This window comes from Scardinius erythrophthalmus, assembly GCF_964197995.2.
Source record: "Scardinius erythrophthalmus genome assembly, chromosome: 18".
Lineage (NCBI taxonomy): Eukaryota > Metazoa > Chordata > Actinopteri > Cypriniformes > Leuciscidae > Scardinius > Scardinius erythrophthalmus.
The window spans coordinates 18,668,574-18,683,806 of record NC_138238.1 but is presented as its reverse complement, the minus strand read 5'-3'; the positions used below and the strand labels follow the sequence as shown (position 1 = coordinate 18,683,806).

The following is a 15,233-nucleotide window of genomic DNA, read 5'->3' as shown; positions in this document are numbered from 1 at the left end:
CAATAAGAGCGATTGGAACGGACGAGAGAGGCAGACAGGAGCCATGAGACAGAGAGAGTGAGAACGCCACCAAGTTTAAAATGACTCGTAATTACTTTTCCCCATCAGATAGTGTTTGATTAAATATCTGCAAGAAAATTAAATTTACATGATGAATGGGCACTCAGAATGAAGGTTATAATGTGCCATCAGCTGATATTAACAGATAATTGTGAAAAATATTGTATTGCTTAATTTATTTTGTTGTGTGGGGATTTGATTTGGCAAGTCCATGGACTGATTTGAGGCATTTATCTTGTAAAGCAGGCATTACTATTGAACGGATTGTTTTTGGATGCATGCATGTGTGTTCGCGGGCATAATTCATTATCGCGGCTCAGGCTACTCATCGTGTGTGTAGTAAACCATCATGTTGTAAATCACCTTGTAAGTGCCAGACTCCCTTCCTCGTGTCTTTTCCAATTCAGAGAGGAGATTAAAGATCCATGTGGCATTTTGGTTAAGAGTGCAGGGTGTGTGTTTACCGTCTGATATGTTAAGGTCATGCATCGATAGTTTGTGAGGAATGAGTAGCATTTTTGGGGTCACCGTGGTCTGTGTCCTCTGCTGGTGTGGTCTAAGTGTCGTCTGAGAGCGCGATTAGGCATTAGGAGAATAGACGCTTCACTTGTGCGCTTCCCTCTCTCTGCCCGTTCTCTGAGTAAATGGCTTTTAAGATGCTTTGATCCATCCATTCGTTCAGCCACCTCAAGACTTCGTTTCTATATTTCTTTTTCTTTCTCAATAGGAATCATAAGCCTGTAATACATTCGCAGTAATGGATTTCGGAGTGCTGTGTGTGTGTGTGTGTGTGTGTGTGTGTGTGTGTGTGTGTGTGTGTGTGTGTGTGTGTGTGTGTGTGTGTGTGTGTGTGTGTGTGTGTGTGTGTGTGTGTGTGTGTGTGTGTGTGTGTGTGTGTGTGTGTGTGTGTGTGTGTGTGTGTGTGTGTGTGTGTGTGTGTGTGATATATAGATTCTTGTGTGACTGTAGCCCTCAGATTTAAACTGAGCAGGAGCTTTGAAGAGAACGTGAGTTGTTACATCTTCCTGATGTTTATTAATAACTACAATGAGATTCTCATCTGTTTATTCCTGGTTTGTTCTCATTCAGGCGGCTCAGCAGATTATTGAGCTACAGGAAGCTGCTCAGATTAATGCAGGACTCCAGCCTGCCAACTTGGGCCGCAACACCAGCCTCCATGACATGAAGACCGTGGTGAAGACCTGGAGAAACAGGCTGCCAATTGTCTCAGATGACCTTTCCCATTGGAGCAGCATCTTTATGTGGCGGCAACACCACTATCAGGGTATGCAAGGATATGGCAATGAATTCTAGTGACATTCTGATTCATCATTTTAAATACAATCGTAATCTTTTTTATTATTTTTTTTCTCTTCTTCAGCCATTGTGACTGCTTATGAAACTAACACGCAGCATGATCCAAACACTAACAATGCCATGCTTGGAGTGCATGCCTCCGCATCAGCCATTATTCAGTATGGGAAGATCGGCCGGAAGCAAGGTCTGGTCAATGTGGCTTTGGACATTCTGAGCCGCATTCACACCATCCCCACCGTGCCTATCGTAGACTGCTTCCAGAAGATCCGTCAGCAGGTTAAATGCTACCTGCAGTTGGCTGGAGTCATGGGCAAGAATGAATGCATGCAGGTGAGTGAACTTTAAGCATGACTACACATTTTCAAAAGTCGTTGTGTTCCCTGAATAACTAGTCAACTAATACTCTTAAGGAAGACCTGTATAATTACCTGTTTTGTGTTCCCCTGACCCTGATCAGATTAATTTCATACATAGCATTCTGTATTGAAAAACATAAGGTGCGGTTGCATTTACCATTGTTTGGTGAATTTTTGTGGGCGAACTTGTCATTTTAATGGGAATTCCACGTGATTGGGAATTTCACATAAGGGCGAAAGATTTCCCCATTCAAGTTGGTCACATAGGCTACGTTCACACTGTCTGTCCAAATCTGATTATTTGTGTATCCGATTAGAATCTGATCCGTCCACACTGTATCGCAACTGTTCAGATCCGATTTGTCCATGCAACTCTTTCGTTTTCTGGAATATCTGCATTGGTTTCTATGGCAATGACGTTGCGTTGGTAGGAATACACCAAATACAACAACAACCGCAACATGGAGTGGTTTGCACTTGAGATATAGTCTTATTTAAATTTTACAACATGACTATGTTTAGCCGCCTCGCTGGTCTACTGCGTCTTCTGAGGCAGCGGCAGAACTGGAGGAGGCTGGTATGAGCGATTTTATTCTGTGCTGTCGTCTCCGTCGGTTTACAAACATGTCTCTGTTATATTTTCACTTTCTGCTCATCCGGCACTTTGCAACAAAACAGCCTTGTTTTGGCAGGGACTTTCAGCATCTTTCCTATAACAACGTCTGCCGTTTACGTTTTACGTGGCGTTAAAAAAATCACATAAACCACTCGAAATCCGATCAGAGCAGTCAAACTGAAATGGATTTCCAGAAATGCCACATATTTGTTTACACACTTGCTAAAGCTGATTGGATTTCATTTGGATATGCACAAAAATCGGACCTGACAGTCTGAACGTAGCCATAGATTTGCCATATTAACCAACATAAACTGGCTTGGTTTGATAGTGACTTCACTAGTGGATTGCTGGACATTTTTACCTGCTATATTTTGCTAATGTGACCACCTTAAATTCAGCATTTTCATCAGAAGTTGCGATAATCTTTTCTTGCACTATTGTGTATATATCTAAGTGAAACAGCTTCTCAAATGAGAAAAAAAGATAAGGACAGGACTTGATTTTGAGGACCTGTGCAGAGGTTATCTGAGAAGATATGTGATGTAAGGAGGAGGGGAAGTTATTGTTTTTGATTAAAGATTACGAGGACACATGAATAAATAAATTAAAAAAAGTGCATGGATAAATCATTCAAAATAAACTTTGTTACATTCCATAAAAAAAGAAGAATTGTCCATTTTGATTCCATGATGACTTGAACAAAATAGACATGAACACAAGTCAGTACAACAAAAGGCAATAATGTCCATCTGAATGTCATTTTGGCTGTAGCTGTTTGAAGGAGATGAATTTAAATACAGTGAATTTCACTTCTCCTAGCAGGTTTTGGCAAATATGAAAAACTGGATAACTAGTCATCCTTTGTGACTTACCCGGAAGGTTAATAAGTTAATATTTTTTCAAAATTTAGTACCATATTTTCTATAGTCATTAAAATAAATGTATTTTTTCTCAGCATTTACATATTTTTTTACACTCTAACAGAATATGCATATATATTTATATTTATATATTTACATATTTATGTTGCTGTCAAGCTGACTTCCTCTATACCTAATCTACTTTACTTTGTCAACTCACCTGCTGAATTTGCTGTTAGCCGGACTCTCTTAATCCAAATAACGCTGCTCTCATTGCGGTGAGAATGACTGTGGTGCTGTCACAGTAAGAAATGCATTCCAAACAGTGTAAGGAATAGGCTGCTTGCTGCAGCATTCGCTTAAGCCTGATTAATGGAGCTGCCTCAACTGAGCTCAAGTCATTAAAGTACCATTGGATTTAATAAGTCTCTCTCTCTCTCTCTCTCTCTCTCTCTCTCTCTCTCTCTCTCTCTCTCTCTCTCTCTCTCTCTCTCTCTCTCTCTCTCTCTCTCTCTCTCTCTCTCTCTCTCTCTCTCTCTCTCTCTCTCTCTCTCTCTCTCTCTCTCTCTCTCTCTCTCTCACACACTCACACACTCACTCACACACTCACACACTCACACACACACTCACACACTCACACACACACACACACACACACACACACACACACACACACACACACACACACAGCTATCACTTGGACCTGTTCTGTTCTTTTTATCATTTCTCTGGCACACTTTAAGCCACTGGCTCTCACCTGGGAGTCTTAGATTGAGCTACAGAGATGTCTACAGCAGATATATAATGTTACTCTATTGTCAGTGGTGTTGACTTTTGATGTATAGGAATTCTAGGTCAGAAAACTACACGTTGGCTGAGTCCGACAAATTAAACCCATCGTTTTTGAGGGATGTAGAATAATTTTAGATGAGAAAATGAAAAAGTCATACTTGTGAAATACTTTGATTTAATTAATTGTAAAAGCAATCATTGTTATTGTTCTGTCAGGGTCTGGAGGTGATTGAGTCCACTAACCTGAAGTACTTCACCAAGGAGATGACCGCCGAGTTCTACGCTCTCAAGGGCATGTTCTTAGCCCAGATCAATAAGTAAGAGTTGATCCCTGGCTTTGTTCATCTTCTCTCCTTTTCTGCCTGTCACTTTGAGTCTTATCCTTATCACCCTCATTCACTCTTTCTTTGTCTTTAATTGACACCGCTCTCGTTATCTTTTGTTTTGTGCACAAGTCTGATTTGCTCTGACAACAAAGAATCTGAATTGGCGAGATCATGAGCTCACTTTTTAAAACGAACCATTCTGACAAAGAATCATTATGAAGAGGAAAGATAAACATCTGTCCGAGTGCATGTGTTTGTGCCACTAATCATCACTTCTAAAACTTTATTCCAATAATGAGGTCAGAACAGTCGTTAACAGTCAATATGAGAGTATGATGAGTAATTAACCTTATACAGCATGTCTGCGGCAGAGGATAATGACACTGAACTCATGATGAGTGATTATCTCCTGTCATATTTCTATTGACTGGCATTTTCACGAGTCACTCTGATGAAAATCTGTCATGTAATTGTTTTACATCTCTGAATACTGTAATTAATTTTGTAGTGCAATCAAGCCAGGTGTTTTAACCGTCTACAAGCTATTTAAACAAACAAATGGGTCAGTGACCTATACGGATCTCAAGATAATAAACAGGAGAAATCATTTAAAACATCTCATTTAAAATGTATGTGCTAAGTTCTAAGAAATGCAGTCTTTTCATGTCAATTTCGTACATGATTGAAGAAAAATATACATGACTATATTAGGGGTGTAATTTTACACATAAGTCATGGTTTGGTACGTACCTTGGTTTTGAGGTCACAGTTCGATACACGTTTGGTACAATAAGAAAAATGGTCACGCTTTAGTTTAGGGTCATTAACTATGACTTTTGCCTCAATAAACTCCTAATTACTGCTTATTAGTTAGCAAGGTTAAGTTTAGGTATTGGTATGGTTAAGGGATGCAGAATAAGGTCATGCAGAAAAAGGCATTTAATATGTGCTTTATAAATACTAATAAACAGCCAATATCCGAGTAATATGCATGTATTAAGCAACTAGTTAATAGTGAGAATTGGACCCTAAACTAAAGTGTTACTGGAAAAAGCAACAAATCCACAATGCTAGGTTTATTTTATTTAAACAGACAGTGGTGCAAATTACAGTTTGTTCCACCTAGTGGCATTTAGTCCCCCCTGAGGTAGCTGGTACAGTACAGCCTCCTTTTGTGTATTAAGCACTAATCAGTTTACAGATGCACTCTTACTTTTTTTTTTTTTTTTTTTTTGCAGGGCTGATAAAAAAAGGTATTTTATAACAATCAGCTACAAAACTGAAAAGCATCTTGTGTTATAAAAGTACAAAATAAAAAGAATAATGAACAGAGTGAATACAAAAAGTTTTCTTTAATTATATAATTAAATTATAGTTATAATTTCATATAATTATAATTGTTCTTTGTAATTATTTTGTAATATAATTATATTATTACAAAACCGCTTGCTTGTTAAGCAATTTAAGGTAAGTATTATATAGCAAATTGAATTAAATTTGAATTCTTTTTAATTTTTTAAAATTGCATTTTATTGATAATTCAATATCCAGACCAAAACAGTTTATTATTATCTAATAAACAGATGTTGATGATAACCTGCTTTTTTGCAACATCATAGCTTTATATAGGCCTTGCTCTTTTCCTCATCATGGGTGAATTGATGGTGAGCCCAGAGCCTGGCACTGGATTGAAATAGCTTATTAAATACACATGCTGAATAATTAACTCAATAGCAATTTGTGAAATCTCTGTGATCAGCAGAAGTTTCCCCCAGCCTCAGCAGGGCCTAATGTAATCATTACATTTTCACTCTCTATGAATATTAACGTAGGGATTTGATAAAGCAGCAGAGCTGTCGGAGGAAGATGTTTGACACTTGACTGGGTGTGGGGACTTACGTGCGACTCTCAGCAAAGGCCATGAGCAGAAACATATTATACATGTCCACGACTGACGAGACGCTTCAGTGGATTTGGCCTCCCCAGACTCCCATTGCAATCAAGTGTAATTCTGTCGCTTGCCACATACTCATTAAAAGTTCCCATTATATGTGATTGGTTTAGTAGGTGTGTCGTAGGGTAACATTTAAAGATGATGGTAAGGACAGAGGCTTCAAGCACAGATTTATGTGTCCCATCCAGTTCTTTCTGTCCCTTGTAAAGCCCTTTACAAACCTTTCTCAACTTCTATTCTTAAACTGCTTCTATAAAAGGGCCCTAGAAAAGATGCTCTTGGGGGACAAATTCTCAAAGCTCTAAAATGGCTGATGAAACAAAAATGTTGGACCCAGTCAGCTAATTTCAGTTAGGTGCTGGCCAGCTGGATAGTTCTTTGAAGTAATAGTGTTTCTCATCAAGTTTTTTTTCCATCAGATAGTCCTCAAACTGGGCATGTAATCATGATCAATCATTTTGCACGGCTCCTGTTTACAGTGTACCATTTACATATATTTTACTGACTCAAGCTTATTCCTCTAAATGACTCGGATTCTTTACATTCTTGAGATATCAAGATTGTGATGATCAGAACTGACATGTTCCCCGCTCATTCAATGCGTTGTCTTTTCTCTTCCACCAGGTCAGAGGAAGCAAATAAGGCATTCTCTGCTGCAGTGCAGATGCATGATGTTCTGGTGAAAGCCTGGGCTATGTGGGGAGACTACTTGGAGAACATTTTTGTCAAAGACCGCCAGCCCCACCTTGGCGTCTCCGCCATTACATGTTACCTACATGCCTGCCGCCATCAGAATGAGAGCAAGTCACGCAAATACCTGGCCAAGGTAAGATCTTCTCTCTCTTGCTGTCCTCATTGAGTTGTCCAGGTTTCTTCCACCAATGAGGACCATGTCAGTATAAAATCATTCACCCAAATGTTTGTTAACCCTTTCGCACGTACGATCACACCGGTGTGATTAGAACGGTCAGTACATCAGGTGATCAACTGCTAAGTTCAAATGTGCTTTCGTGTGTTGGCTGGCGCAGAAACTGCGCAATGACGCATCACCATGGAAACAATAAAGTGACAGGTTCTAAATAACGGTGAGTTTGAAAAACTCACGCTGGGGGGTCAGTTCGAATATTTTAAACTTGCGTGTGAAAGTGTTAAATAGGTAAACAGCAGTCTATCATTGTTCTCTATCATTATCTTGTGGTTGAGAACCTATGGAGAGAAGCAGAGAAGCATCCAGTTGCACCAAGTCTTGCTTTCATTTTTTGTCGTCGTCTTACCTTTTTAGCTTCTTTGCATTATTTTAAGTCTACCAACAGTTAATGCGCCAAATAGCATAATTGAAAAATTCTTAACTGCGTAAAAATTCTCAGTAAAGTCACAGTTAGTGTTATTTTCAATGAATAAAGACATTTTTGTTTTAGTTTTCATTAATTATAATAACACTGGTAGTCTAACTCTTTACAACAATGAGGCAGCTGCATAAACCAACCAATAAAACGTCAAGAACTACTGATCAATGGCCTATCATACTGTGTGATCTAGATGACAACATGCACTTAGTGATTTACTTGTCAAAACTGGCAAAAATGGTTGGAGGAGATACACAAAGCATGTCATAATAGGATAGCTTGTTTTTTGACAGGTCTGCAATTAGTTTTACCATTAAACCTATTTACCATAAAACACAGGAAAACTCGGTGCTCATTTGTGGTCCAGTAAACCCATTCTGCTCTGATGGCTTTGTTAAATGGGGGCATATCCGTCACCGTGTGCCATTTCTGAATTAATGCAGCTGTGGCGAGGGGATGCACTGCATTCAGACTGATGAACGTCCAATGATGGATGTAATTATATTATTAGACTAGATGATGGGTTTTGTATGGATACTATGCACATGGCAGTCTGCTCTCTGTCGAGTACAGTACGCTAGATCAAACAGCTCCATTTGGCTTTTTCCTTTTTTCCAGCATGGGATTGAATGCAAGGAGCACTTTAGATTGTGTCTGGAGTGCTGCTGGCCATTGAAGCTTTAGAGACGGTGGCGTGGTTTACACGTGATTAATGAGAGTAGCTGCTCGCTGATTATCAGTAATTATCCGTAAGCCGTGTGGTCCGTGCTGTCCAGTGCTTAATGTCTCCATCAGGCCTCAGTGGAGATGACTGTTTATCTGTTACCGGCCACCGTACCAGAGCCCCACCAACAATAGCAAGAAAAGGCAGCAGCTGGTGGGAGTGAAGCGGCCGAGATGATTTTACAAGCCATTAAGCCCTTGAGTAGCTATTTCAAGGAGCTGATGGCCTCATCTTCAATCGCTGACACAGTTTTTGTTTAAAATGAAAACATTACCTGTTCAGTCCTACAGGTTGATGAAAAAAATTGACTTGGAGACTTGACTTTTTAAATTACTCTTGTGAACAACCGTATGTCTACATGAAGAGGTATTTTGCACATTAAAGCAGAAAAAAAGATAATTTCTAATTTGAGTGAGTTTTTACAGTGTTTATCCCTCCTTTGCCGATTTGACTGATGTGCATTATAAATATTTTAAATATAAAATTATTTAAAATGTATTTATTTTAAATATGGTATTAAATATGAAATGAATTTTGGTTCAAGTAAAATGTCAATGTAATTTTTCTTAATTTTACATAAATCCTAGCTGTTTCTATGAAAATGTCTAGACATAATATGTATTTTTAAATATATGATATGAATTGTTCTGCAGTAGAGTTTATAAAATCAAAACTATTACCAAAAAGACTGTCTCTCTTCTTCTTCAGGTGCTGTGGCTGTTGAGTTTTGACGATAAGAACACCTTGGCCGACGCTGTGGACAAATACTGCATTGGAGTGCCGCCCATCCAGTGGCTGGCTTGGATCCCTCAGCTCCTCACGTGTCTGGTGGGCTCAGAGGGAAAACCACTCCTCAACCTCATAAGCCAGGTTGGATTCCACACTACATTACCTTTTCTTAGCAGAACATTCATGCTTGATATATCCGTCTAATCAAGATTAATTTCTTCTGCTGTCTTTAATAAGAGACAGTCTTCAGTCAGTCCCCTCTTTGTCAAATTCTGCCGGTTCCCCTTTTAATTTATTCTGCAAAGCATTGTTATTGGGTTAATATCAAACACTCTCCAACTGTGGGAACAGAACCACCAATTAAACAAGAGACTAATTTGCCCTCCTTGATGGAGTATTATTTCCAAGCCATTTAAAAAGCTCCTGAACTTCAAACAGGAAACAGCTGCTCCAAGGGGCTCAAAGAGAGAGGGAGAAAAAAAGAGATGGAGGAGAGAGTTCTGTGTTCTTAACCCACGTAAAATGACGGCTAAATCCCCCTCTCGTTCACTGACACGTTCCAAGCGGGTTTTGCATGCAGCTCGACCACCTCTTTTCTCACGTACACATGCCAGACCAGCGACTTCTAATCTCTCCATTTCAGCGCAGCGTGCAGTGGAAATGCTTTACTTTGAGATTAAGTACACTTGAGTCCCTGATAAGAACCCAATGAAATGGATATGTTTGCACACCATAATCTCAATTAATGGAGTTGTCAAGGCTGTTTTAGGGATGACAAGTCTCCTTGTTGAAGGATCTTTGGGGTCTGATCTAAGGCAGGGATGACGAGTGAAAGGTAGATGTTTTGTAAAACTCTCGATTTTCAAGTGAAATCTCCTGCGGATGGAGCACCTTTATCTCGGGCTCTGAATTATTTAGCCGTGCTCCACTTGGCGGGATGTTTTAAAAACGTTTAATGTAATATTGATGAAGGTGAGCTGTTGGGTGCCTTGAGAAGAAACTGAGGCGAGGAAAACTCAACACCTTTATGCACACAGACACCCATCACATGCCAGCACTCGCACACCCTAAAATATGATGAGAATTCTCTCCAATTTTAGGGGTGATCTCTTCCCCTTTTGCCTTGTTCATTTTTAATGCGATACTTAACAAGCTCTTAACAGAAAGTCTTGGCCGTGGCTGCTTTTCATGTAAAAGCCCATCTGGACTCAGAGGTGTCTCTTTACACCTAAAGGCCAGCCTGTTTTCCGCCGTCTGCTTGACAAAGATCGTGTTTCCACTCTAATGGCCTGCTTGAGCTGGCTGCTGTGAGACCTGAGAGGGGCTGCGGGTGGTTTGAGAAGGACCGCTGTCTGCCGCCTTCATATTTGTCTTCATCCCCCCTCACACTGATGCGGACAACATTCACACCCCTCACGGATATTGCAGTGCCGGGAGAGAAAGAAGAGAGGAACAAGTTGATAAGCATGTTTTTGGGACTATTACATAACAATAAAAGGATCCAAAGATTGGGTTATGAGTCAGACTCCTCTGTTGGTTGGATTTAAAGTATAGAGCCTGGGGGCAGGCATTTATTTTTCTTCAAAATATGTGAAATAGACCTCACAACTTAGTGCTTTGATTACAGCTTACAGTTTTAAACAGGTTTCCCAAACATTCTGCCGGTCTACAAGTGATTGTTCAAAAACATACCATTGTTACCATTCATACTGATTTCATTTGAGTGGTAACAGCCCTGTTGTGTCTTAATATTCTAATAGAATTAATTGATTAAATGTAAGAATTTGACACACAAGATGATGCAAACATTTAATTAGGTTACAAAAATGCATTATAAATCCCATTAAAGGTAAAAATCCATTTAAACTTGTTGGAAAAGATAATTTCTGTCACTGCTATGAACTGACCATCACACAGAATATGAAAAATATCAAAAGCTTTAGGAGTCAGCTGTCAATGCTAGTCCTAAACCTGCCAACACAATAAACACACTCAGCAAAATAACGTCTAATTATCATTATCGATAAAATCCCAGAAAATATTGAGATTATATATTATTGTTTTTTTTTTCAATATCGCACAGCCCTAACTGCCATAAATATTTTTTACCGGCCATGAAACTGACTACTGACTACTAACAGTAGTTTTCAGGTACAGAAATTTAATAAAGTAATCAAATGTTAAATAACACTGCATAATCTGCACTTTATAAATTAAACGACGTGAAACAGAGCTAATTTGAGGCGCACAAGTAATAAATTGAGTTCCCTTTCTCATCATCTTCTGCTTCAATGTTTATGGCAAGGCCATAAAGTTGCCGATGCTGCACTGGCCCATCAACTGTCAAGAGGGTCATGTTCTCACATTGCATTGTTAGAATTAATAAAAATGTTACCGGACAACTGACAATTGGCAGTTTCTCGACAACGCAGATTTTTACTCACATTTGGCGCTTGGTGAGTGTTAATTTTTAGGCATGTATATATAAATGTTTATGTATATTAGAGATGCACGGATCAGCTCTTACAACATTCAAACCTGCTGTTAAAAATAATTCATCCACCCGCCACCCACCTGAACCTATGGTTTTAGGCTTTATTAGTTTATTGTCATATACATACAGCGCTTCAGAGCCGTCATACATCACTGTCACATACCCAGCACTTGATTTGTCCTTATTAACTACTCCACTAGAACGCTTCCACACGGTACTTTTCTTTCTTTCCTTCCTTTTTGTTTTGTTTTGAAATCTTTTTTTAAATTTCTCTCGGATCTGTTTTGCCTCCATTGCTGCTTAAACAAATGGATCCTGCAACTGCATTGCATATTTCCATCATTAATAATTAGTCATCCACAATTATCAGAAATGTTAATGTTATTTTTTTATTACTTGGCCCCCCCAACCCACAGATTATCCACAGTGTCTGCGAATATAACCGTGTTCGGCGCATCACTAATGTATATGTACATATATATGTATATTGGTGTTTGTGTGTGTGTAAAGTGACGACTATAAAGATAACTAAAATGATTTATATATCAATAACTATAACAACTATATTAGTGTCCACACCATTGCAAGTTATTGTTCTGTTTATTCTAAGCATGTGCTGTAATCATAGCATCTTCCTCTTTAAAGCAGGGTGAATTCTGATTAGCTGTCAAAGCTTTTATCGTTCATCAGCTGAAAAAAAAAATGTATTGTTTCTCTGTGCCGTTATAGTTGTGGTGTGGACTCTGCTATTCTTTTATATTTAGAATGATTTTTACAACTATACCTTTATCGTTATAGCTATCGTCCATGCTGTGAACGGGCCTTTACTGTGATATTACACATGATCAACCCTGCGCTAACTTTAATTAAAAAAGACTTTTGCATTTTGATAAATACATGAGCTTTTGGGCTAAAACATGAAACATCCTGAGCCTTCTTTTTGTGATGCTGTTCAAGGACACAGCAGATCTCCGAAAAGGAGAAAGTGTACACTCGGGTTTGACAAGCTTTTAGCGAGTGTCATATTGAGCCATGGTTTTAATCTGCCCTTGATGTTTGTCCATCTCATTGCTTTCCCCCTACGGTTTCGTTTTCAAAAGCCTGCACTATCACAGAGAAGTTTCAAAACATGTCAGCACAACGTTTCTCACTCTCGCTCTGACCCAAGCCCACAGGGACGATCTGAAATGTAATCTGCAACTGTTTCTCTCAGGTGGGACGTGTCTACCCTCAAGCAGTGTACTTTCCGATCCGAACCCTGTACCTGACGCTGAAAATCGAGCAGAGGGAGCGCTACAAGAGCGGTATGACTGGAGTTTTTTCAGAACATTCATATCCAACAATATAAAGTCCTACAAAAGTCAACTTTTTTTTCCTTCATGTGCTGTTGTTTCTCACTTTTCCTCAGACTCTGGCCAGCAGCAGCCCAGTTCAGCGGCTGCCCAGACCCACTCTGCGTCTGACCCAGGTCCCATCCGTGCCACCGCTCCCATGTGGCGCTGCAGCCGGATCATGCACATGCAGCGTGAGCTCCACCCCACCCTTCTTTCCTCTCTGGAGGGCATCGTGGACCAGATGGTCTGGTTCAGGGAGAACTGGCATGAGGAGGTGAGTGGTTTTGTGTTGAAGAGAGGGTTTTTGTATTCCAAAGGTGAGTGGCTACCTCTTAAAGCACATCAGCCCCAAGCACAAGTTAAACATGACATGAATGCGTTTTCTGTCCGGTTTGCTTACGTTCTTTAGTCTCATGCCGCATGCTCTCGTACACGTAGCTGTTTTCAGAGGGCCGGCTGACTAGATGAAACCTGACAGAGGGGAACGATTGGGGCTCACTGAGGCTGAAAAGTGGTTTTGCAGTGCAGGTGGACATTGGCGCTTCAGTGCTAATCGGGCTTTGGCGAAGGGCTCGTCGTGATTGATGGGTGAGGGATTGCTGAGATTGGATTGCTGTGACAGGCCTGATGCGGTGATGCGTCGAGACTGGACAGGGATTCAAGAGCCCCACTCTTGAGGGGACGCTCGGCGACAAGGGGCCGAAGAAGAGGAGAGAAAAAGGGCGAGGGATGAAAGTTTAGCAAGGAGAACTGGAGGATGAAATAAATTGGCATTGAGAGAGCTCAGTGAAGTAAAACATGGGTTTAATTTTCCAGACATTGATGAAGTGTAGTCCCTGACTAAATTAGTCTGTTAATGGTGATCTTCTTCACTTGAAGTCTAAGCTTAATCTCTGCAGCAGAGACCGGTAGAGGCAGGCTTTTACTGATCTCTCTGGTGAGCATATTCGCCTCTGAAGGATTTTTAGTATTATCAAAATGGCAAATTGGATTGAATATGTAGGAATGGTGTTATCCTTCATGGTAAATTGATGATAACTGGTTAACCATTCATCCTTGTCTCTTGGTTTCTCATGTTTCGCTCATTTTCTTCCCCAGGTTTTGCGGCAGCTACAGCAGGGCTTGGCGAAATGCTACTCTGTGGCATTTGAAAAGAGCGGAGCTGTGTCCGATGCTAAAATCACTCCACATACACTCAACTTTGTGAAAAAGCTGGTCAGCACGTTTGGCGTGGGCCTGGAGAATGTCTCTAATGTGTCCACCATGTTCTCCAGCGCCGCCTCAGAGTCCCTGGCCCGCCGAGCTCAAGCCACCGCTCAAGACCCTGTGTTTCAGAAGATGAAGGGCCAGTTCACCACAGGTCAGAAAACACAATTCAATTCTTGTGCATGTTATTTTACATAGAAAAATATCTTTCAGCAAAGTGACATTTTTCCACCTCTAAGTTAAAAAATGCAAATTTCTTGCATCTGAATCTGACATGACAAAGAGTTTGTAGGCAGTTTGAAAGATTACACATGGTCTTCCTACAGTAGCGGTTTTCAAACAAGGGTTGCGAGACTGAAAAAATGGGACGCCAGGATGATTTAAGGAAAACATTAAAAAATCACATAAATAAATTAATTAAAAAACTAAATTTGTTTTCATAAAATCATAGCCTATATAAAAGAAACACGCGAAATATGGCTATTTAAATAATTAACAGATTAATAAAACGAAAGAAAAAACAGTATGCTGCTGAGTTTGGTTCCTTTCTGTGAGGCGCGGCGCTCCACAAACAAGTTGACGGAAAGGAAACCGAAAACATTTTGATTCGAATGAGAGAGTTACGTGAGCCCAACGCCGCTTACTTTCATCAAAAGCGGTTGTTAAGAAAAGTGCTGAGCTGAATTTTTGTGCCATCTGTGCACAACAGTGTTTTAAATGAGAATAAAGTCAAATGCACCTTTAGCCCCATTGTATTCTATATGCTTGGCTTAAGAATAGGCCTATATAGGCCTATGGGCCTCTCTTGAAAACGTTTGAAAACCACTGTTCTACAGTCATGAAAATTTTTGAAACATCAGGTAATTTAAAAAGTCATGGAAATTTATTTAGTCAAAATCAGTGTTATTTTCATATTGCTATGGTATTTATTAATATTTTGAATTCTCTTATATAATTGTTTATAATTTTGTGCTATTTGTCAATTTTATTCGTTTTTGGAGTTTTTTTATATATAATATAAAATATTTCTACAAAAATTTTTTTTAGTATTTTTTAGTAAGTTAAACTTGAACTTATTTCAGTTAGTTCTTCATTTTAATTTTTAATTTTAATTTT

The 15,233-nt window shown here is 39.5% G+C and overlaps 1 protein-coding gene across 2 annotated transcripts in view; it reads left to right on the top strand.

Moving 5' to 3' along the window:
• Positions 1-15,233, top strand: part of trrap (transformation/transcription domain-associated protein) — an 84,430-nt gene that overhangs the window by 58,421 nt on the left and 10,776 nt on the right. For both annotated transcript variants that reach the window (XM_081392789.1, XM_081392788.1), the window contains exons 57-64: positions 1,150-1,345; positions 1,442-1,707; positions 4,221-4,321; positions 6,909-7,110; positions 9,063-9,224; positions 12,791-12,881; positions 12,986-13,185; positions 14,010-14,271. In XM_081392789.1, the coding sequence (XP_081248915.1) occupies positions 1,150-1,345; positions 1,442-1,707; positions 4,221-4,321; positions 6,909-7,110; positions 9,063-9,224; positions 12,791-12,881; positions 12,986-13,185; positions 14,010-14,271 (1,480 nt within the window). The remainder of the gene's footprint in view (positions 1-1,149; positions 1,346-1,441; positions 1,708-4,220; positions 4,322-6,908; positions 7,111-9,062; positions 9,225-12,790; positions 12,882-12,985; positions 13,186-14,009; positions 14,272-15,233) is intronic.